Genomic DNA, 24,397 nt, shown 5'->3' with positions numbered 1-24,397 from the left:
CCTTGTGAGACCATTATGTCCAGAGTTTAATGTTACTTAAATCAGCATTCTTCCATCTTGGGTCCCAAGATATCATTGGACTACAACTCCCATTTGCTAAGCTGCATGTGGATGATGGGAGCTGTAGTCCAGTATCATCTGTGGACCCAAAGGTCCACTGACCTACCTGCACCACTGTTCTTTTTGTATCATGCACCTCAGTCATTACTGTCAATTGTATACCATCTTCCTTCTAAAGGACAATGCACTTTACCTAAACGGACACCAAATAAATGTTGTTGTTTAGTCGTTTAGTCGTGTCCGACTCTTCGTCACCCCATGGACCATAGCACGCCAGGCACTCCTGTCTTCCACTGCCTCCCGCAATTTGGTCAAACTCATGTTCGTAGCTTCGAGAACACTGTCCAACCATCTCGTCCTCTGTCGTCCCCTTCTCCTAGACCAAATAAATACCTAAAACAAAAACTCCAAACATAGGATGGATGGATAAATAAATAAATAAATAAATATTAAAGTGTATAAAAAAACTAAGAAATTCATAAGAGCAAACACAACTGCAAAACAGAAGAAAATAACCACAATCATTTCCTATATATGGAAACAAAACACACACCAAAATTACTTTATGAAACCAGAGTCTAGTCGGAATCTATTCAAGTTTAGCCTATCACTACATGGGAATCTATCAAAAGGTACACGAAGTTTATTAGAGAAAGAAGTACCAGCAAAAGCGGGGAGGGGGGGGGGAAATTTGCAATGCTTCCGGATTCTATACGAAGCCTGCACAAGGAAACACCAATAATATTCTGGGCACTCAGATCACAGAGAGAATGAAGGTACAATAGACTTCATCTTCGTTTTTTTTAATTAGAATTAGCTTTAAGGCCTTATTTTTCTATACATTTCTCACATGGTTACATTTTAATTCAGCAGAAAGGTAACTTGATCAGCTCATTAGTCCTGAATTGCAATTTATTTTCTAACACGTCGTATAAAAATACAGTAACTGAGCTGTTACATCTTTTAAACATCAGTTAAGACCTATTGTATACCGAAGATCTTGTAAATGTGCCCCCCACCCCACCCCACAAATGACAAGAGCGCTTCAAGCTTTGCCATCTTGGACATATCTCTTGTTATCAACGGTAACTAAGGGCAGCTTCACATGCAATTATTTCCTGGCATGGATATTACTTCTGTGTAGGAAAGCTGCATGTATGCACAAACATGTCGATATAGATGTACATCTCCACTGTGCACACAAACGTGCGTATGGTTTTCCTACACAGGCGAGAGATCTCTGTGGGAGAAATTTCCATGTCAGAAAGAGCCCTTAATTCTCCTACAATAAACTGGAGCCATTCTACACATTACAACAGAGGTTAACTAACATGGCGGCCCCAATGTTGTGGACTGCAATTCCCATCAACCCCAGCCAGCTATCAGCTATGGAAAACTATCACCAGGAAGAAGTGAAACTAAACCATCCCCTGCTCCAAACATGCTCCCTTCAGGGAGTATTATTATTATTATTATACAAGGGCGCAAAGAAAAATATAGCTATTCCCAACCTAATGTCTGAAGTGGTATGTAGTGTAGAACTCTGTCATATCAATCATCAATCGTTGTGCAATATATAGTATGGCTCTCAAGTCTTTAAAAGATTCCTACTGGCAACAGATCCAGCTCACACAGAATATATGGGAAGCAGCAATTTTGGCACTGGTTTTTTCTCTCCAAGTTTACAAAACACGTCTTACGAGAAGACATGGAGGTTTTCCCTCAATTTCCTCACCATTCTGACTACTCCTGGCCAATCAAGTTAAGACACTACTATAGCAGGATTTCAACATTTTTGTCAAGTGTCAAAATTGTGTTGACTAAAATCAGCTTCTGACCCACTGAAAACTAAAATGCAACTGTTCCTGGCAGCACAGTGAAGCAAAGCTGATCAACAGGAGATTTTATTTATTTATTGCTGGTGAACCTAAAAATAAAATTTAAAAAGTTGCCTCTTATGAATAATGACAACACAAGCACAAATTATTGTTGTTCTGGACATTTAAAATTTGCTGTTAAACCTCAGTACACAGACAGAACATCTCTTTATATTCCCAGTGAATTTTGCCAGTTATTCATATAGAGGGGGGGGGCTAAAGTATATTTTAAAAAGACAGGGAAAGATTTTGTGGAAAGATTAGGAATTTGGGTTCTCCCCTCTGATGCAACAAATCAGTTCTGGAAATACCATGCCTGCACCTGGGCAGTGGTGAAGCCCCCGGCACTGGGGGCGGAGAGCAGCCAGGGGTATGGCTGGTGCGTGTCCCGGGGGTGTGGCATGGGTCCTTGGGGGCATGGCGCACCGATTGCAGGGTGTAGTGCCCAGCGTGGTGGTGGGGCATGACTCTTGTCCGAGGGGGCGGCCGCGATGGTACCTCCCTCCCCGATGGTGCTGGGGGCGGTGCGCTCCCCCTGCCAGTGCGCCTGGGCAGCCCCTCTGTTTATATAACTCAGCGTGATGAAATATGCACATGTTCATCAACATCCATTTCTCAGTCTTACCACCCTTTTTTTAAATATAATATAAGGATCATGAATATCAGACATTAAGTCTTGCAATACTACGTTAGCGTTGCACATGCAGTGGAGCTCTTAAGGGAGTCCAACTGCCCCATTGCACGCATGGGTATTTCCAAGGTTAAGAATTGGTCCCAGGAGACATGACAATACCTGATTTGAATGGAATACTGATCCAATTTACTTTGGCAGCACTCTATTAAGTTTCATGGCTTGTGCGATCATTAGGATAGCCAGCACCATTTAAAAATAAATAAAATTAAGAATGGCAAAATGAACAACTTTACCAAACCCTGCAAATGCACATTAGATATCTTTTACCAAGGTGTTCAGCCTCACTTTTGACTCCTTCAGCTTGGCTCTACAAATGATTGTACAAAGTGTACACTAGCTCCCCTCCCTAAAACAACTTAGGCTCCATCTCACTGCCATGGGAAACAAGGGCCCAGAATATTTAGAAATGCCTCGTTCTGGACACAGCCAATGCAGGCATGCAGCTCAATTTGGCTGTTTATTAGCCTAAGGTGGGAACTAAAGTGCAATTCCAATAAGTACTCTCCATGCTGCATTTCTTAAGATGGGGGTCCATCGCCTTGGTTTCGCATTTTTGCAACCAGAACTTTCAAACTTGGCTTTCAATCTTACACACACCTCTAAGTTTACCCCTAACTGCCCTGAGGAGTGGAGGGAACAGACTGAAAAGCATCCTGCCTCTTCTCATTTCATGCAAATACACCTTGTTTTGGAAACATATCCGTCTTTCAGCCAGATTTGCAATCTTCCTCCCCATTTGATTCGGGTAACCCCGTACCCACAAGAAACGGAACTTTTAAAGTTCTTGCCCCCAAGTGGACACACAGTCCAATTGGCTCAGATTCCAATGGGTTGCTGGCTTTCCTGCCTCCTCTACCCTGTTACCTTGCCTCTCCTCAATTTTTGTTATCTTCTTCATATCTAGTCAGGATCCTAAAGCCTGATGTCATATCCCTTTAGCCATTTTGGGAGGGTTCCAGAAGAACCCAGATTGCTTGCTTGAGTACTGCACCATTTGGGACTCAACACACCCTACGAAGGCTTTTCTGACTTTCATCCCCCATCATAGCCTTTTTCCCGCTTGCTTGCATGTTATCTCAGAACTAGGGTGTCAATCATCCCAACAACCTTGGGATCTAGAACCCAATCTAGAACCCCATACTCTCCACTCACTGTGAATCACAGGAAATTACTTTTTCCCCTGGCTTTGTAACAGGTAATTATTAATGCTTCAACATTACAAATTCTCTACTGTTTCTCCTGATCTTACCGTTCTCTCTATACAAATGCAACCTCTGCTTTCATCCAAAGAGGGACTCTGTGCATCTATGTGCTGCTATTTCCCCTTTGTGGCCAAAGTGCAAGGCACTGTCTCCATGGCACACTGTGACTTTGGCTCAAGTTGTTGAATAATTTCACGTCTGTGGTGCTTGCTTGTGTGCTCACACGGAATATGTGTGGTCAGGGACACATGTAAGCTTGGTAGCAGTAATGGTACCCAAGTCACTCAAGCGTATACAAGGAACATCAACTTTTTAATTTCCCCACATTTTTAACAAGTGGGATCTGTAGCTTCACTTGCAGAAGATTTCTGACCGCCTATGACCTCAAAGGTTGTCAGTTAAAAATGCACAACTGTTTGACGTGAATGGTTACTCACTGCTATCATAAGGCTATGGCAAAGGAACCCAAGAAAAAAGACCTTCAGATTGACATCAGAATCTGGAAGTCTTTTCCTCATCTATAAAATGCTTTCCAATGTTTGGTCCCATGTTGACATCCAAGTTTCATATTCAGGTCCTTAGCCCATGAACTCCAGAGAAAGCTGCCTCCCTCTCTAAATGTTCTTTATAAATGCAATCACTTTCAAGTTTATTTATAGATTACTGGTCCATCCTCTGTTGGTTAAGGGAAAGAGGAATGTTTGGCATTTTCTATCTTAACAAGTTTTGCTTTTAACATATTGCAGTGCCATGTATTAAAAAAACTATTTTCAGTAGCTAGCGATTTGCAACCCCTAGTTGCTCCTATATAGCATCTTCCAACAGATATAAGGAACAAGTTTCTGAAACCTACAAAAGATACAGTACCATCTCAGTTACGCAGAATATTATTTTGTACACTTTAATCAACTATACTCATTCACCCACAGCTCCTGGGTGTCAGTTGAGTAGGAAATCTGGTTCTGGGTAGCCAAAAAGATTAAAATCTCCTTCAAAACGGGCATAAAGGCGGCGGATGTCTCTCTTGCTAACTCCCGAGAAATAGCGTTCCACCTTAGTTTTGTTATACAGTGTTATCCCCGGCGGAATAGTAGGATAAGACACCAGATGGTCTATTCCAGCTTCCTTCAAGATGTATGGTGCATCCTCTTCCAAGGTTTCGTGATGTCCAACTACACTGTATGTTATTTCACAGGGGGCACAAAGTTCCACATAGGTTACCCAATGAATGATGCGGTCTCCAAATTGTATATCTAGCCACCGATGATTTGGATCACCCAAGTAGCGCACAAAGTCCTCAAACTGCAGCCCCCTGGTCTCAGTGCGATTCTTTCTATATTTTCGAATGATGCCGGGAGCAATTTCATGCCTATACCAAGGTTCAAATCGAGGATTGCGGACAAACTTGTCTTTGAATGCAGAAATAAGCCTCTCGAACGGATCTCTTACGATAAAGAACTTGAAGTATAATTTCAGCCTGAAATAGGTAGGAAAAAGAGAAAGCAAGTTGTACGTGGCAATGTTAAGAATTTGTTATCTGCTGGAAATTCACAAAGCTAAATAAAATAAGCAATGGTCCACACATGCATGTTCCTCACTTGATGGCTGCAGCGGCAACTGGTGACTTGCCTGTGTGAAAGCAACAGCAGGTAAAGGTAAAGGACCTCTGGACAGTTAAGTCCAGTTGAATTCGACTATGGGGTGCACAGCTGTCAAGTTCTCCCTTTTTTTAAGGGAAATTCCCTTATGCTGAATAGGCTTCCTCGCGAGAAAAGGGAAAACTTTACAGCTATGATGGGGTGCAGTGCTCATCTCTGCTTTCAGGCCAAGGGAGCCGGCGTTTTTCTGCAGCCAGCTTTCTGGGTCATTCGGGCAGCATGACTAACCTGCTTCTGGTGCAACGGGACACTGTGAAGGAAGCCAGAGCGCATGGAAACGTTGTTTATCTTCCCGTCGCAGTGGTACCTATTTATCTACTTGCAGTGCTATGCTTTAGAACTGCTAGGTTGGCAGGAGCTGGGACAAAGCAACAGGAGCTCACCCCATTGTATGGATTCAAACTGCCAACCTTACAATCGTCAAGCCCAAGAGGCTCAGTGGTTTAGACCACAGCGCCACCCACGTCCAGAATACGACAGCAAAGTGATAGTGGCCATACGCACCGAAAGTCTGTCCATGCATTCTTCAAGTTACCAAGCAATGAGAAATCAACTGATGTACAGGTGTGAATGAACCAGCCCTAAGACTCCCAACAACATTTGGCTCTTATGTTTTACCTAAATGAAATGTTTTGCCTAGAAAGTTTTTTTGTTTTTGTATTTCCAGAGATGGAAAATCAGCCAGCACAACCACCCACCCACACTTCTTCAGGATGAATCCTTGCTGCTCTACAAAACAGCCATTTCAAGAACACCAGGGTATGGTTGACGACAACTTTATAAGCTCATCAAGGGGGTCAATGAACTTGGAAATTTGAGAAAACTGATCTAACCTAATAGGGCTGGACGATATATCCATCTATCGTCCAAAACCGGTTTGAAGTCCATTTTGTGATACTGGTTTCAGAATTTTTGACCTGGCCAATATATCATGAATCTGTCTGTGTGTGTGTCACCCACCCACCCACAAAAATCACAATGTGGAAAAAACCCGTGAAGCCAGCCAATGCTTCTCTCAATACCTGCAGCCCCTGTAAACTGTGCCGGCTCAGCTTTCCGCGCCTCCTGCAGTGAATCACAAGAGCAGGCACTGGCAAAAATCCTGATGCAGGAAAGACTGTGAAGCAAGCCAGTGCCTCTACATGGCTCCATCCTTATATCAGACATTGTGATATACTGGTATATCGCGATGTCTAGGTGGTGCTATATCACAATGCTGAAAACCAGATATTGCCCAGCCCTATAGCCTAATAATGTTGTGGATCACTCAAAAGCTTGTACACTATCATGCGACATTTTGGTTAGCATGAAAAAGGTTCTGCCTTAGAGGTCAACATGGGTTACCTTTCCTTTCAGCGTGATTACTTTTCATATATGCCACTTAATTTAGTTAAGTGTGGCTTTTCAAAACAAGACATCTGTTTGGTTCAGACACCAAGTTAAGCTAAAGTTTATCACTTACCGCTCTTGAATTTCTGAGTCACTGAAGGAAGATAAGCGTGGCAAACCATTCTTCTCATGGTCATGCACAATGTTCTCTGGGATCTCCTCAATGGAAGAAAAAGCTCCTGGGGGAAAGTAAGTTAGTACATGTTTTTAGAAAGGTACCTTTCTTTAAACAAAGAAAGAAAATTGCTGTACTTTTCAGTTGAAACAAAATAAAAAAAATTCCTTCCAGTAGCACCTTAGAGACCAACTAAGTTTGTCACTGGTATGAGCTTTCGTGTGCATGCATACTTCTTTCGTGGTCTCTAAGGTGCTACTGGAAGGAATTCTTTTATTTTGCTTCGACTACGGCAGAACAACACGGCTATCTACCTGTAACTTCTACTTTTCAGTGTATAAGACGCCCCCTATTTTGGGGGGCTCAAATTTAAGAAAATGGGGGGGATTCCCAGAGTTGTTGAGCTTTTTGGGGGGATTGCCCAAGGTTGTAAAGCTTTGTTGGGGGGATGCAGAAATTCACTAACCCAAATGCAAACGCTCATAAAAGATCACATCGCAGAAGCAAACAAGCATCTCCCTACTCACCTACAGCAGCCGGCAATCAAACACCCAATTGCCACAGCAACAGCCAATCCACAGCAGCCCTTGCCGCAGCGAACAATCACCCACCAAATCGCTGCTGACAAGCTGCAGCTCGCGGCTGCAACCAGTCACCCGGCCCCATAATACACTGCCCGTGTATAAGACGAGCCCCGTTTTTAAACATTATTTTTGAGTAAAAAGAAACCCCTAGTCTTATACATGGAAAAGTACGGTATTAGCTTTATAACTATGTAGCTTTATTCCAAGCTGGGAATGCCTATGGACTACAGATTTTTGAAATGAAATGAAGTCAAACTGAAATGCTAATGTGACATTGCAGTAAACTTTGGTTAAACTTTGGGGGTTTTTTATGTCTGGAATAGCTTAATTCTCTTGCTGAAGCTGTACTGGGCACAGCAGTAAATTTAATTTTAAAGCTCAGATTGCAATTAGCTCCCAATAACCATAGCAGTGCACCAACCAAAATAGCCATTGGTTTTGGCACAGGTTATGGAGGTGGCGCAAAGGTGAGTACCGAAAGACTTCAGGATTTTTATTTTTGAATGAAGTGTTGAAAAAACAGAATATAAAAGAAGAGGGGTGAAATGCTGGAATAAAATAAATCAGTGGACAGAAACAACATATTTTTATAGTTATAGGTAGGTAGCCATGTTGGTCTGACGTAGTCAAAACAAAAAATAAGAAAATTCCTTCCAGTAGCACCTTAGAGACCAACTAAGTTTGTCATAGGTATGAGCTTTCTGGTATGAGAAGTATCTGAAGACGTGTGCATGCACACGAAAGCTCATACCTATGACAAACTTAGTTGGTCTCTTAAGGTGCTACTGGAAGGAATTTTTTTATTTTTTGTTTTAACATATTTTTATACTATGCTAGTTAATTTTTTTCTCTAGCCAACCAAGCACACACGTCAGAAGCTTTAAGAAGTAAACAGATACCATTTAAAACAATCAAGACTTTCTTCCACTGAGTGTTCCCAACTTTTGGAGTTTGACAGAAGAGGATCTTGTGCTTGTCACATACAAATATCCGATCCAAAACAAATTTTGAAACAGTAGTGTGAGTGAGGTTTTTCAGCGATGCATCTTGGCACACATTCCTGAGTAGCTCGAGCCTTTCCATATGGACCAGAGGTTGATGTATAATGTCTTCAGATAGACCTCTACCTATTGTCTTAGTATAAAATGGGAGAAGAGGAGGGAGGGGGAGAGAGAGAGAGAAAGGAGAGCATAAGGAAGAATTTTATTTTCCAGTTCACATTTTAAAGGAACATGAAATTAGGCATGCACAGCATAATTACTCTGGACTGGTCTCATGCAGAACCCCCATTTGTGGCATCCTATGCTTCTACTGGTTGGTGTATGTGTGTGTGTGACACACAATTTGCACAACCGAAGCTGCTCATTTTCTGAGTGACTATGATTATGCAAGCCTCTGTGATTGTATTGGCCCTATGTACAGGATTTCCACTAAGCACGCAGCACACTTTCCAGTTTGCCTTCATCAGAAGAACGAATCAATACCTTTCCATATGTTGGTTGCCAGGCTATATACATACTGCAGTGGTGGGAAAAGCCTTCTCACACCCCTTGCCCCCGTGCTGAAATTATGACGCACTAAGCACCGGAACACAACTTTTTATAGAAAAGTTATCCCACCTTCTTGTCTTCCTCTTCCTTGAACGTTTGCACATTATGTCTACAACATAATTTCAAAATGGATTTCAGAATTATAATAATTAGCTAGTGTATACTTGCCTAAGGTTACATTGAGCTCCTAAATTTCCATTCTGCGGATGCGGGAGGAAATTAAGAATATTTAGGACATATATTCTGCCCTAAATATTCCTACTGGAATAAAGAGAACGGTTGGAACAGGCCTAATGATTAATCCTTTGTAAGATAAAGCTGTTTGGGTTTTAGAATCAAACAAACAGGCTGCTACAGGTTGTGCTGAAAAGCAGTATATCTTATAGCTTCTCTGTAGTACCATATAGACGAGGAGGATACTGGGATTGTATTCAAACAAAATTAAATAGTCATATACCTGGCACAGAAAATACAAAGTTCTTTTTCAGACAATGTGTATCTGATATACAGAATTCACTATGACAAGTTATGGTGATGGCTTTCAATTCCATATTAAGAACGATTAAAAATATAGGATGTTTGTGCATGTGTGTATTGTATTGTTCAGCTCATATCCCTCAGGGATGGGGCCAGTGTAGCATCTCTGAGGAGAATTCTACAAATGCCGCAAGAGAGGTCCTATATTTTCCTTCCCACCAACCAAGCTTCTTTGGGTGGAATACAACTTTTACTCTGGGTTAGCAGCACATACCTGAATCTCTCCAGGAAACCTTTTCACTTTCGTCACTTGAATTTTCTCTGCTTTAGTTATAGCTGTCAGTGTTAATGGCTCTTGCTTGACACCATACACTAGGTAAGAAGAAAACAGAACAATAGAAGGAAAGGCGCATATATATATTATTACCAGTCTCTGGTATCATTTATCACATGCTTTGGGGGTGAGCAGCTGCACTTGCCCAGTAAGAGAGGCACTCTGCATGCACTCTAAAACACTTTTGGCATACTCCATGTCTAGAAGAAAAAATAGCTAGCCACCAAGCCCAGCTATAGTCTGAGAACCCTGTTCATGCATCTACTTAGGGTAAGGGTTAATACTTCACATACCATACAACCATCATGTCTGAAGTCACTGCATGAATCTGTGTATTCATCACCATGAATATTCAGAAGGAAATGGCTACTTCCACCTTTAATGTATAATATGCAATTTTGCCTTGAGTCATATTTGATAGAATTAAATTATTTCAGCTTTGTTTCCTTGTGTGTGTGTGTGTGTGTGTGTGTGTGTGTGTGTGTGTGTAGGTAGGTAGGTAGATAGATAGATAGATAGATACCGTAGATGATAGATAGATAGATATAGATAGATATAGATAGATAGATAGATAGATAGATAGATAGATAGATAGATAGATAGATAGATGATAGATAGATAGATACCGTAGATAGATAGATAGATAGATAGATAGATAGATAGATAGATAGATAGATAGATAGATAGATGAAGACCAGGAACCTCTGCTGCAGATTTTATTTTTTTATTTTTAATTTGTTCATCGCTTTATCTTGCCCAAGTCAACCCAATGTGACTTACAGCCAAAACAGACAGACAGACAGACAAAAAAACCCCACAGAGATGCATTAAAACCGGGGGGGGGGGGGAGAAAGTTTGTGGAAACAGCAGAACTTCAGAATAAGACCCTGTTGAAACAAATGTGTGGTAGGTAATTTGTATGCCCGAAGGTTTGCATTTGTATGTCACTTTCCACTAACTACCTTAAAAACTGAATGGACATGAACACTGTGTGTTCAGTGTATGGAAAATATGTAGCTCCCTCAACAATAATTCTATCTTAAGTGAAGACGACTGAAGTGCGTACAGCAAAGTCACACAAGGAGTCTCATAGTTTGCTGGCAGTAATCTTCCTCTTTCAGCCACCTAAAATTTGACTGAAGTACATAATACTTCTTTTATCAATTTGATCATCACTAAATGGCTTATTATGGGAAAATGCAGAAACTGCCACCATGACATATCTACACACAAAAAGCACTATGCCCCCTGCCCATAGAAGACTTTTGCCTAGTCTCTCTAAAGACCTCAGCAGAGAGAGAGAGAGAGAGAGAGAGAGAGAGAGAGAGAGAGAGAGAGAACAACAACAAGAAGAAGAAGACAGTGCCATCAAATGGATTTAAACTCATTAACAGTTTAATACCATCTGGGCTACTTAAGATCAGCAAAAAGACTAGCTGTTATTTTTCAACTAAGCAGCCGAGGACAGAAATCAATAAGAAGCAATACAGGGCCAATCCTATATAATAATGTCCAAGTTGTCCCTGCGTCCAGTTGTCCCGTGTGTCCCTGGGGTACTGCGCATGTACCCCAGAGACACAGGGATTGGACGGAGGGACAACGGCCAACCGCCGCTCCGCCAACCGCCGCTCCGAAGCCCAGTCTCATGCTGGAGGTGCACGGCGAGGCGGCGGGGGAAAGAAGCGCTCCCCCCGGCAGCCTTGCCGCGCACCTCCGGCATGGGACGGCGCTTCCTCGGCGAGGGAAGCCGGCTTTGGCTTGGCGGCGGCGGGAAGAAGAGGAGGAATTCCTCCTCTTTTTCCCGCCGCCGCCAAGCCAGTCCCCAAGCCGAAGTGCGGCGCGGCGGGGGCTTTTCGCCGTTTGCCTTCCCGGAGCGAAGGGGGAGGCAAACGGCGAAAAGCACCCGTCGCGCCGCACTTCGGCTCGGGGACTGGCTTGGCGTGCGCGGCGAGGCGGTGGGGGGGGAGAAGCGCTCCTCCCCCCCGCCGCCTCGGCACGCAGCGCCGGCATGGGACGGAGTTTCGGAGAAGGTCTCCGAAGCCCCGTCTCATGCGGGAGGTGCGCGGTGAGGCGGCGGGGGGGGGGGGAAGAAGCACTCCTCCCCCCCGCCGCCTCACCACGCAGCGCCGACATGGGACAGGGCTTCGGAGACCTTCTCCGAAGCCCCGTCTCATGCGGGAGGTGCGCGGTGAGGCGGGGGGGGAGAAGCGCTCCTCCCCCCCCCGCCGCCTCACCAGGCAGCGCCGACATGGGACGGGGCTTCGGAGACCTTCTCCAAAGCCCCGTCTCATGCGGGAGGTGTGCAGCGGGGGGGGCGGGATAAGTGCTTCTCTCCCCCCCCCCGCCGCCTCGCCACGCACCTCCCGCATGAGACGGGGCTTCGGAGACCTCCGAAGCTCCGTCCCATGCCGGCGCTGCAGGACAGCAGCGTTCTAGCGCCCGTTTTTAAACGGGCTGAATTCCACTAGTTTGGGATAAAGCACAAAAAATACCTTACAAACATGCCCCTGAAAAGCAAGCATTTAAATCACTACTCATAAATGCTATACGTAGTAGACATGTAAATGCTGTAAATGCAGCATGTAAATGCTGTACGTGTAATGCTGTACGTAGTAGAGAATGACACTATTTGTACTTTTCCATATAATTTTTCATGTTGCACACAAAATCTTTTGCATCCAACTCTCATTATCACACGTATTGTTTCATGTCTTACTGTGTTTTAATTTACTGTTCGCTGCCCAGAGTGGCTGGGGCAACCCAGTCAGATGGGCGGCATATAATTATTTATTTTTATTATTATTATTTCAGAAAAAATGGGTCCATTTCTCACCACCTGGAACCTTCAACCCAAGATCACATGGCCCAGTGTTAGCAAATGGGAGCAAGGAAGAGTAGAAGTGTTCATTCTGTAGCAACTTGCCAAATGACAGCTTTTAAGATATGGCAATTTGCAGGTATATAGTGGTTGTCAGCTAGACAAGTTACCGTATTACTTTTTGAAGATATACAGTTGCAATGAAGATGTATACTGCTTCATACCTATCTTTCATGTAGGCAAGCTGTTACTTGTTCTAAAATCAACGAACACAATGAAAAAAAGCAGGCAGGGGGAAAGGAAAGCAAATTCAGGAGATCTGTATTATTTCTCTCAATTTTTTCTAAGCTGCACAAACCTCAATTGCTGCACAGCATATTTGATTTGTTTACCTTAAGGAAAGCAAGTCATGGAAAAATATGCATCTTCAACAAGCGTAATTCAGGTAATTTTTCCAATATGTGATTTATAAGTGGGAAAGCACATTATTAAAGGAAATGAATTTTCATTTACTAATTATTTATACTGTGCATTGTAGTATTCTGTGATGTTTGTAGTAAAGACAAGCAGCAGCATATGAAAATAATTATCTGGACGTTAACACTGCCAGTTTTTTTGTTCCAGAACGTGCATCAGTAAAAAGAAAAAGATATGTGAACTTACCATCAGGATTTTTGAAGGTCAATGTGATGAACTTGCTAGCAACCATGAACATGAACACAACCCAAAAGCATGCAGCTAACAGCAGCCACTGGCGGTGCATGATGTTTCAGATATGATCCATATAACGTCCGTTGGTTCCTGCTGCGCTTCCAAAACAAAACAAACAAAAAATAAAATGTTCTTATGAGTTTCTATCTGTAACAGATGCAAGGCAGCTACAAAACAAGAAGAAACAAAACATATAAAATGCATCGTAAAAGCAAGCATGAAAGTATCAATTTTCACATGTACTTTTTTATTTTCTGAATAGTCTCTTCTATAACTAAAGAAGCATCTCCTTCCATTGCAGTCTACTCCAGTAAGAGGATTAACAGTACAGCCCTTGAACTACCCTCAGATATAGAATTACTAGAATTCATTATTTTACACAGCTATATTCAAAAAGAGATCGCCTCTCCCACATGCAAATTCCGGTACAAATACACATACACAAAAGGTGAAATCTTGAAATTAAGAGAGGTGGCTGGTGAATCCAGCCCTCCAAGCTATAGGAAGTGGCTTGCCGGCCCCGGGCAGCTTTATCTTCTGATCCAACGCTAAAACTCTTTGTCTGTTCTGTAGAAGGAGATCTCTAAAGAGCAGATAGAGCACTTTATCTACCAAATCAGGAGATAAAGGGATTCCTCTGCCTGCCATTGAGCGAGGATTTCTAAAGAGCAGCCAGAAGGGTCTTTTTCTATGCAAAGCAAAAGGCAGCATTTCAAGACACCCCATTGCTGGAGTGGGAATGCTGACTGTAATTGTGTGTGTGCCTGTGTGTTATACAGTATATAAATGTTTGATTGCACGTTGTGGGACAGTGTATGTGCGGTGACTGTGTGCGTGCTGCATGTAGGCAATGCGCATGTGTAGTGAGCGTGTGTGTGTGCGTACACGCATGCACGCATGTTCCACATCCATTGTTGGTGTACGGTCCTCAGAGGGTTAGCTGTCAATGTGGCCGTAGGGCCAGAAAATTTTATCCACCCATGCATTAAAATAACAAGAAAACTATGCAGAAATGGATGGAACTCTAAAGGACAGTAGCCCAGTCTGCACATCATTAAACCATAGTTGAATGTTTAAATATAGTTTCACATGAACCAATAGCATGCTGCTGCGCACTGCTCAGGATTCCCCACTGCTCAATGCACCAGAAGCAGCAAACCACAAGCCAAGAAGAAAACCACAAGGTTTGTTCCCTATTGTTTCGAGAAAATAAGGCCAGCCTGAAAGCTATTACCAAGTTACCCCAGTTAACATTATTGACTTCAGTTGATGCACCCTGAAGTATAAAGTGCAAAGCATGGATCAGCCACTTTTCACTGGTTGCGCAAGCAGAGATGGCCTCGGGCCTGGGAAACAATGGAAGGGATTTCTTTAAACAGGAGGTGTAGACAGGTGTGGCAAATTGCCCACCTGGGAAGGTTAACCCATGTTATGAAGGTGTCTAGAGGACCAAAGTAAATACTGTATAACAAATATGATTTGGCACAACTGTACGTATTGTGCACACAAATCAAAGAGAACACAGGCATCCGGGTATACAGTATAAAGCTTTTGCTGTTCCAATAGGACTTGTCACTATTTCTGACATTTTGGTTGCTCCTAATAAAGGCTGCACAATTGTGGATTTTGGAGCAATTAAGCTACGAGTCTCAAAATCATAGTTTAGTAGAGGAACCGTGCTAATCTGCAGTACCAAGAGGACAAATGGAACGAAGATGGAGATTAACCTGTTTGTTGGGAATACTGTGTATTTTTGTAACATTTGATTCAGCTGTGCAAGTCTTTCCCCCTTACACGCAAAGGCCTGTAAAACTGCCTTAAACATCTGATGAAGTGGGCAGTAGCCTATGAAAGCTCAGCCATGCCACAATAAGCCAGTTATTCTCCAAGATGCCACAACCCCTTTTTGTACAAGCTTTTAAGAATCACGCTTGAGCACATTTGCGGAAGCCATGAACAAGACAGCGTCACAGAAGTCTGGACCCGAGTTCTCTTTCAATCTTCTGAAATGCTCTTGCCAGTCTTAAATTGGTGCCAGTCTAAGACAGAACAAATAGTTGTGTCCCCTGCATACATAAAATTCTAACAAAACAAACCATTCACAGAAGTTCTACTAAATATACCCTGTTTCTCATATTTTAAGACATACCCATAAAATAAGCCATAGCAGGATTTTTAAGCATTCAAGGAATATAAGCCATACCCCGAAAATAAGACATAGTGATAGGCGCAGCAGCAATGCCGGCCGCGGCAGGAGGAGGAGGAAAAAAATAATACATCCCTTGAAAATAAGCCATAGTGTGTTTTTTTGAGGAAAAAATAAATATAAGACATGTCTTATAATATGAGAAACACGGTATCTACACCACAAAAAGTGGATTTTATGTAAAAAATTAAAATCTTCGGAATTGTGCTGAGCCTACAAAGCAATTCATTGTTCTCAGTGCTGCCGCAACTCAACACGTTTGAGAAGTTCTAAAAGCCTGCTGCAGGTACACCAGTTCTGCGCTGTAGAATATATGTATATGCATGCATGCACACATATTTAAACCCCCAAGTATGCACATCTGGTGACTCTGGGACAAAGCCAGATGTACACAGACATATCCCTCCACCGATCACGTGTGTGCTGGAAGAAACACCAGTGTAAAATCTGTACACAGGTTGCATCAGCCGTGTGACATATGGAGCTGCCGTCAACTCTTGCTAGTTTAAGACAGGAATCCTGGTGTCTTTTATTAAATTTCTGGCCAAGTTTATTCTTACTTCCTGCTTCGCTCAATAGGAGGATCTGAATGCAGACAAGAGTAAGGAACCCAGAAACTAACATATTGCTTTTATTTGCTGGGTCTCAAAAAATACACTAAACCATGACCTAGATTACACATCTCCCTTCATACAATATTTTCTTTAAAATAGCAGGGTCCAGCAAGACTTTCCCCTGAGCTCATTATTATAGGATTGTGGAACCATAAAGAGAGAAATATTTGACCCACTTAAACTTTTCAGCATCTGTAATTATAAAAATACACTTGGTTGGGCACCATGATATCACATACACACCTAGGTTCTCCTCTCCATTTTATCTTCACAACAACCCTGTGAGGTAGGCCAGACAGGGAAAGTGACTGGCCCAAGGTCACCCAGTGAGCTTTATAACTGAGCGGGGACATCAACTGCTATCCCCCAAGTCCTAGTTCAAAACTCTAATCATTATACCACACCGGGTCTAACTCTGAGTTGGGTAACTTTTTCAGCCTATGAGGGAGACATTCCCTCATAGGGAAATTTATGGGAGCCACATAGTGTGTGTGTGGGGGGGTATTGTTCGGTGTTTTTATACTGTAAACTGCCCTGTGATCCTTGGATATAAATTTTATTAATAAATAACAGCTGTGAGTGAACAAGAGGGAAAAGTCTTGCTCATGGTTTGCACAAGACAAACCATGAGCCTAGGTTTGCATGTAATGCTGAAACAAACAATGGCTTAGCTTTATGTGGCACAGTAACAGCAGGGCTGATGAAAGAAAGAAGCCATGATTTTCATTCCAGGGATCCGCACATTTGGCTGTTCTCGCTAAGCCACTGTCCGGCTCAGCATTACATGTCAACAAGGCCTTTTAGCAGTCTGACTCTTAGTAAGCATGGCTCATGGTTCCTTCCCATCAAACTAAGCTAGTGCAAGGAAGAACTCTTTCTTTCTGCCAGTTCTCACAATCCCAAAGCAGCCCAGCATCACACTTTGAGAAAGCAGCTGGCTACAGAGAAGTGTGGATTGCTCCTGACTAATTAAATGATGAAGGGATCATAAAGGATTTAGATGCATCAACGTCAGATGAAAAATTGAAATCTGACACTCGTCTAGTCCACTGCATCCCTAGTTACTAAGTGAAATATGAAAATGGGAATCCCTAACCCACTGAAAACACAGGATACAAAGGCTGTCTCACAAAAACAGCAGTAATAATCTAGTTCTGGGATTATGTAGCAGAGAATAAACTAAGGCAAAAATGAAGTTGAATTTTCAACAATCAGGGGGTGGGGATGGCAGAAGACTGCAGTAGCAGCCAAGAACATGAGTTTAAAAAGTCATATACGTGTGAGATTTCACCCTCTGCACACTGTAACAATTGTCAGATTGTAAGGAAGTTATATCAAGTGGCATCTATGAAACGCTACACTTGTAGACTGCAAGTTGCATTTTGCAATATAATCATGCTCATAAAACTAATAGCAAGTCATTCAAATGGGCAAGGTTAAGCAAGGAAACAGAGTGTAGATATAAAACTGCACTACTGGGGTTCCGGTTTCCGCCTGCAGGAATGGCGGACCTGTTTTCCATCTCTCTGACCTTCGTAAGGAATTTGGCGGTTGCTAGGGGAGTAAATGGCAACCCCCTACCCTCTCCGGGGGTTACGGAGAGGGGCCGCTGGCCCGCGATGCCCCCAGACCCACTCCGACTGTTTTTGGAGTGGGGGGAGCTTGGGCTGAGCACTTACGACGGCCAGAACTCCCGGACGCTAATCTGCATGGCGGGGATTTCCATGGTTAAAGAAGATAATTAGGCTTAAATCTATGGACATACTTCAGAAGGAGGGGAAGAAGCGCTGTTTACTGCTGAGAATTTTATGCTGCTGAGCGAGAGGAGTCAAAGAATGTACGGCATCTGGAAGAAGGATTGATGGGGACGGAGCGATAAGGGAAGCAAGTTTTTATTTTTTCTTCATATTGTTGCCTCGTATCTTCCCGGACGCGATGTCCTGGCTTGTTTGGAGTGAAAGAGAAGCAAAAGACTGTGTGAGTTGAACTTTGTTAGCTGTTGTTACTGAACATATTTCTTAAAGATGTGAAGTTGCCGATGAGAAAAGCCCCCCCCTAGTCAGACGGAAGGAGTTCTGGACGCGTTCGGAGGATTTATGAGCTGTGACGCACTTTAAATTGGAGCAGCGACCTGAAGCTAAGTTCAGCTATAGGGCAAGGAGATCCATTAATTTACCAAGAGTTCATGGTTGGATGTTTGGGTCGCCTGCCTGAAAAAGCTGTAAATTCTATAAAGATAAATAAATCGTAAATCTTCATGGCTATGAGAGAAAATGAAAGTGATTTGAGCCTTTTAAGATGGCGCTGCTACTCCGTCGCAACAGGGAGCTCCACTAAGAAGATTTATGGGGAGGCTGGACTGATTAACTCACACAGGAGAAAGAACATCTGTGAAACTTCGTTTGACATTTATCTCAGCAGCTGGAACAATCGGATGAAAGTGGAAAACATCTAGGTGACTGTAAGGGGAAGATTTGGAATATTATGAGCTTGGAGGACGATTTGAACTTTAGAAATAAGACGGCAGTGGACAGTTGCGAGGAATTCCCAATTTCTTGAAGCATGGGAACCCAAAAATAAATTATTTAGATGATTTGGCATAACATTCGGTTTGATTGATATATATATGTGTATAATTTGAAATATTGAATGTGATATAATTGGTTTTAATTGGAAAATTAATAAAAATATTTTTTTAAAAAAAAAAAAAACTGCACTACTGCATTCTGCGAACGTAGGTGTTTAAGGCTTCCCCTCCACCCCAGCATAAAATCTGCACCATTTGTCCAATTTTTTCAATTCTCCAATTGGTATAAGACTTACCAATTTAATGTGATTTGCACAAATTGATATGGAGCATGAATCTCCACTATATGTGTTCCCATTAATTGGTGTTCTAGAGTCTATACCAATTAAAGAACTGAAGTTGTGGGTCTATGGTGAAGAGATCATAGTGTGAACTCAGCAAGTTCTTTCTACATACACAAACATGTAAATAAAACATTCAGAAATCCTAGTTATTGCAAATAGCATTTTTTTATTTCACTCTATTCCACTGAACCCTCAGGGCCCACCTCTCTGTGGTTTGACATCTTCCTAATATATTCAGGAGCTTGCTTTGTTTACGGTGCACTGGGTCTTACTTACTCCTATAGGATTGCACACTTTGGCAGCAATCCTAACCTCACTTACCCGGGAGTAACTGCCACTGATTTCATTGGGAGATTTAGCCATTACAAGCAGCACGCAAGGGTGACAACTATCCCCAAGCTCTCCATCAGCCCCACCCAGCATGATCAATTGTCAGGGGTGACAGAAGCCATAGCCCAACATCTGGATATTCATAGGTTCCCCATTCCTGCTCTTATTTGTCCCAAACATCTGGCACTTACAGGTCCCTTAACATGGAAGGTTGTTGATAGATAGCAGACACAGATTTATCTTTCTTCTATGACTTTGTCTAATATTTTAGATGGTAATCGCTACATCTGGACTCCAGATTGCCTTTTAAGCAGGTGGCAGTCAAGCAAAAAAAAAACACAGGCAGATGTTTGCTTCTCATCAACATCAGACCTAGCACCCCTGATAACCAGCTCTCAAACTTCAATTTTTAATTGGTCTCTCTGCTCCAAAATTCCTTCCCTATACATAGTTAATTTCAGCTTCAAACCTCTTCTAACACCCTCCCTGGCAGGTACCCGGTACCCGTTGCTCTCCATCGATAACCCAGGCTGAGAATGAACTAGGGTTAAGAGCAGCCACTATCTCTTCATTTTATACAATTAAAAAAGCAAACCTATAAAGATACCAACCTGTATAAAACGCGGCAGATCACATTTATGATCTCTCATAAATTTTATCTGTTTGTTTAAGATCTACCTCTCTGTGAGTGAAATGCAAGCTAAGGGCAAACAAATGTCATAAAATAATTAAATTTTACTGCAGCCTTGTCTTGGTTTTCCAAAGCTGTGGTCCTGTGCACATTTATCTGGGGGGGGGAGGGGGAATGGGACTTACTTCTGAGTAAACGTGCATAGGTTTGCACCGTCTCCAAGCCTGCATTAGCAAATGGCCTTTAGGTTTCTTTCTGAAAAACAACTGAGAGGTGTGTTCTTTTACCTTCTCCAGGAGTTCATGTCAAGCGCTTGGGCACACAGCTGAAAGAACCTTGATCCTTACTGCTACAATCTCCATCTCATCAGACGAAATCCTGCTCAAAAACTCCCTAGCCAAAAGTTTTTAACAGGAAGTGAAGGGCCTTTAGGCCAGTTCTGATATCACTTGCACAATTGATGCTAGGGGTTACCTGCTCCTGAAAGGTAGCAGTATGGCACCCGCACATGGCTCACCACTGCATCAAATTAATTTCTGTGTCTTATCATGCATTATGTTAAGATGCTTCCATTCAACTGCTATAAACTGGCTGCCGGTCAATTTCATTGGATGAGATGCCAAGTTCAAGAACCATACAAGAGGGAAATGCCCACGGAGATACCGTTCACACGTCACTTATGCCTTAATGTTTGCTTTTCCTTCACAAGATAACCCGCTGACCATTTCAAGTGACCGTCCTAAACATACTTCTGATGCAGGATGCCCCACTGAAAAACCATGTGACCTTTCTATTGGATTGAGCATTGCTCTTTTCAGTTGGGTTGACAAAATTGCTTACAGTGGCTGCGCTAAACATGGCATATTTAGATAAAACGAAAATACGACGCTAACAGTTTTTATTTCCAACCCCCTTCCTGACAATTCCCTGACTCAATTAATTATTATTTTATTTATTTATTTATTTATTTTTACTACTGCAGCAAACTGGGCAGGCAAATGCAGTGCACCTTCCTCCAAGACATCAAGATCTCTTTCCTGAAATTTTCATCCCTCGCCTCCAAGGAATCCACCCGCTATTCTCTTACCCAGTCAACCAAGTTGGAGAGGGGGAGGAATCCTTTTGCTGCACATACAGGAAAATACACCAGCGCTCAACCTTCCACCTCACAATTTTAGACCGTACATACGGATTAAATAAAGGCACCTAATCAAAAGTACCTTCTTCCTTGTGGGGTTCAATCCGTGGCATCTCCAGAGAGGACTGGGAGGCTGGGAATGTCCCCTTCCTGGAATCCTAGAGCTCAATGGACCACCGGTTTGACAGTTGAAAGCAAACAGACCCGCCCCCCTGTTAACAAACGCGGCTTGAAAAGCCAGGTACTTACTGGAGGGAGTGGGGGGGAGGCCCAGGGCTACTCGCCAGACCAGCCAGCCCCTCTCGGGGTGGGGCAGAGTCCTTCGCTCCCTCCCGGGGAAGAGGGCCAAGGGCCGGGGCTCCTGTGGTGGAAGATGCGTCCTTCCTTCCAAAAGCCGGTGCTCACCCGTTTGCAGCCCAGCTGGGGCCACTGCTGTAAGCGGCCGGCCGGGCGCGCCGTCTCCACCGCCGCCCTCGTCTCCTCCCCAAAGGGAAACCCGCCCGAGAAGGCTTTTTCCCCCGGGGCCTGAGTCGCTCAGCGACCCGCCGCCGCGTTCCTCTCATGCATTGCCCGCCTACAGCTCCGCTCCTCCCACAGACCCGCCACCAGGCCTTGCTGGTGCAGCAGCAGCGCGAGCCCGGGAAAGCGTCTCCCTTCAGGAGGGGACGCAGACGCGCAGCCTGGGCTGCAGCTGCAGCTGCATCGCCGCCTTTGCTTGCTGCTCCCCCCGCTCCCCGCTTTGATATATAAGATATATTATTGCCTCTCCGCGGCTGCAAACAGCAGTAGGACCGTGTATTCTCCTCAGCTTCCGCTGCCCGGTCCTGCTGCTCCTGCAGCAGCCTCCGCAGCCTCTTCTTCCTCCATGTTTGCGCGCCGCCTCGGAGGTGGCGCCGTCGCGGTGCGCAAACTGCGCTGCCTCTCTAAGCAGGCGGGCAACAAAGCAGGCGGGGGGAAAGGGGGAAGGAGGTGGGGAGAGGCGTGAGGGCCCGGGGTGAAGGAACAGCACCTCCCGGGCAAGACGCTGACTCAGCCCCCCCCCCCCAGGGGGGCGGTCGAGGGAGGATGCAAGCAAAGGAAGCCCCCCCCCCGGCTTGCAGGCCAGTTGCATGTGAGTCGCGCAATAAACAGTTCTGTAAGCGGTGAATGGTAGCAGTGAATCTCATAACAAGGCAATATGAAACTTCAGAATGATTAAAATCTATTCAGGTTTCAGCAGTCAAATCGGTAGCAACGACAAAGCTGGTCACGCTTCAGGGACAGCGCGGTTGAAAAGGAATGTTCTTAGCAGAAGTGGAAAATATATTGCATTTGCTCCTCAAAAGTAGGTCCTATTGAGTTCAATGAGACTACCAGGTAAATGGATGTAGGACCTACTGCAGACCAAATACAGATACAGGGGCATTTCTGCGTTTCTCCTGTGAAGTGCCACACCTAACAGCAAACTAGTATGCAAAAGTACATCCCCCCAAGAAGTATTTTAAGATGCCGAAACACTTTTGGTTTGGTTGCAAGACTAGGCGAGACACTGGCCTAATCCAGCAACCAGGTTCTTAAGGAGATCTGTTGTGATAGCAGAGCATCAATGCCTAGGAGCAGTCTAGCACTGAATACAAGATGATGAAAAACAACAACTAGAAAGTGCTGTTGTTGCACTCATGTCCTGCTTGTGGGCTTCACCTCCATTATGGGCTGAGTGAGTGCCATCTATTTGGCCCCAGTCCCTTGCCCCAGAAGACTTCAGTGGGCTTTGCAGCCTACTAGGCAGAGATGGATGGGAGAGGGCACTTTGGGAGCCCCTTGGGGCTATGAAGTGCAATGTAAATATTCCAAAGAAATGAATAAATAAAGCTGAGGTTCATATGGCTAGCTCGGAGACCCTCCTAGCATAGGCCAACAGCAAGTGGAATTGCTGTCTGCCTGCTGTCTCTCCTACCAATCTTCCATGACAAAGAAACAGCTTAGGTCCTGTGAAACACATCCCTTCCTTGTTCTCCTTAGCTTTTCCAAATGGGCCATGTCCTCCTGCCAGGTGGTCCAGCCCCAAATCTAAGCTCTGCCTCAGAGACACTCCTCTAACTTCTCCGCCTTTTTTGACTCCTTGTCTTCTCCCTGCAAAGCTGTCCTCAGATAAAACAGTCAATCATCAGGAGCAGCACCAGGTTCCTCACATTTTTGAGGGGGGGCCTCTGGCCCCCAAACAGTAAATTCAGATGTTCATCTAAGTCCTGTTTTCATCCAAGTGGGTCCATGGAGAGCTGTGGATATGGCTAGGTGTGTGCTAATCTGGGGCCTGCTAGGCCCACACATCCATTGCACTCAGCAATTGTTTTATGTACGCGGTAGAGCCTGTCCAATATTTTAAGTCAAAACAAAATAATAATAATTCCTTCCCGTAGCACCTTAGAGATCAACTAAGTTTGTCATAGGTATGAGCTTTCGTGTGCATGCACACTTCTTCAGATACACTGAAACAGAAGGCACCAGACCCTTATGAATAGTCAGAGGGTGGAGGTATTACTCAGAAGGGTGGTGGGAATGGGTGATTGGCTGATAGGAGTGGTAAACCTGTTGATGACTGTTAACGACTGAACGACTGCAATGGGTCTTGCAGGAAAAACAAGGGGTGAGGTGCTAAAGAAAGCTTGATCCTGTATAATAATATAAGAATCCAGTGTCCTTATTCAGACCAGGTCTCTCCATGGTTTTAAGCTTGGTAATGAGTTGCAATTCAGCAACTTCTCTTTCCAGTCTGTTTCTGAAATTTTTCTGTAATAAAACAGCTACTTTGAGATCTTGTGTAGAATGTCCTAGGAGATTGAAGTGTTCTCCTACTGGTTTCTCTGTCTTGTGATTCCTGATGTCAGATTTATGTCCATTTATCATTTGGCATAGGATTTGGCCTGTTTGTCCAATATAGAGAGCTGAAGGGCACCGTTGGCATTTGATGGCATACACAATGTTAGAAGATGAGCAATTAAATAGTCCTGAGATGGTATGTTTGATGTTGTTGGGGCCAGTAATGGTGTTGTCCGGGTGTATGTGGCAGCAAAGTTGGCATCTGGATTTATTGCAGGCTCTGGTACCAGTGTCCATGTTAAGTCTGGTGGTGGTATTATTGTGGGTGAGGAGTTGTTT

General features: G+C 43.7%; 1 protein-coding gene across 4 annotated transcripts; it reads right to left on the bottom strand.

Moving 5' to 3' along the window:
* Positions 1–847: 847 nt before the first annotated feature.
* CHST10 (carbohydrate sulfotransferase 10) lies at positions 848–22,302 on the bottom strand. 4 transcript variants are annotated; one of them, XM_035116274.3, is made up of 6 exons: positions 22,023–22,302; positions 13,422–13,562; positions 9,881–9,978; positions 8,479–8,713; positions 6,954–7,059; positions 848–5,310 (listed from the first exon to the last, which is right to left on the bottom strand). In XM_035116274.3, exons 2-6 carry the CDS (start codon positions 13,519–13,521, stop codon positions 4,773–4,775), a joined length of 1,077 nt encoding a protein of 358 aa, XP_034972165.1. In that variant the 5' UTR covers positions 13,522–13,562; positions 22,023–22,302; the 3' UTR covers positions 848–4,772. The 4 variants fall into 4 exon arrangements, with proteins under 4 accessions (XP_034972165.1, XP_088524750.1, XP_034972163.1 ...); XM_088668624.1 differs by having other exon boundaries at positions 21,342–22,142; XM_035116272.3 differs by lacking the exon at positions 22,023–22,302 and adding an exon at positions 21,509–21,979.
* Positions 22,303–24,397: the final 2,095 nt, after the last annotated feature.

Source organism: Zootoca vivipara, chromosome 4 (genome assembly GCF_965207765.1).
Source record: "Zootoca vivipara chromosome 4, rZooViv2.hap1.1, whole genome shotgun sequence".
In the NCBI taxonomy this organism is placed as follows: domain Eukaryota; kingdom Metazoa; phylum Chordata; class Lepidosauria; order Squamata; family Lacertidae; genus Zootoca; species Zootoca vivipara.
This window is presented reverse-complemented; position numbering and strand designations above follow the sequence as displayed.

Coding starts and splice junctions, on each gene's coding strand:
- CHST10 (XM_035116274.3), bottom strand. CDS start 13,521: ATGCACCGCCAGTGGCTGCTGTTAGCTGCATGCTTTTGGGTTGTGTTC. Junction 7,060..8,478: donor AGTCTTGATTGTTTTAAATG/GTATCTGTTTAC, acceptor ACTTTCCCCCAG/GAGCTTTTTCTTCCATTGAG. Junction 5,311..6,953: donor GACTCAGAAATTCAAGAGCG/GTAAGTGATAAA, acceptor TACCTATTTCAG/GCTGAAATTATACTTCAAGT.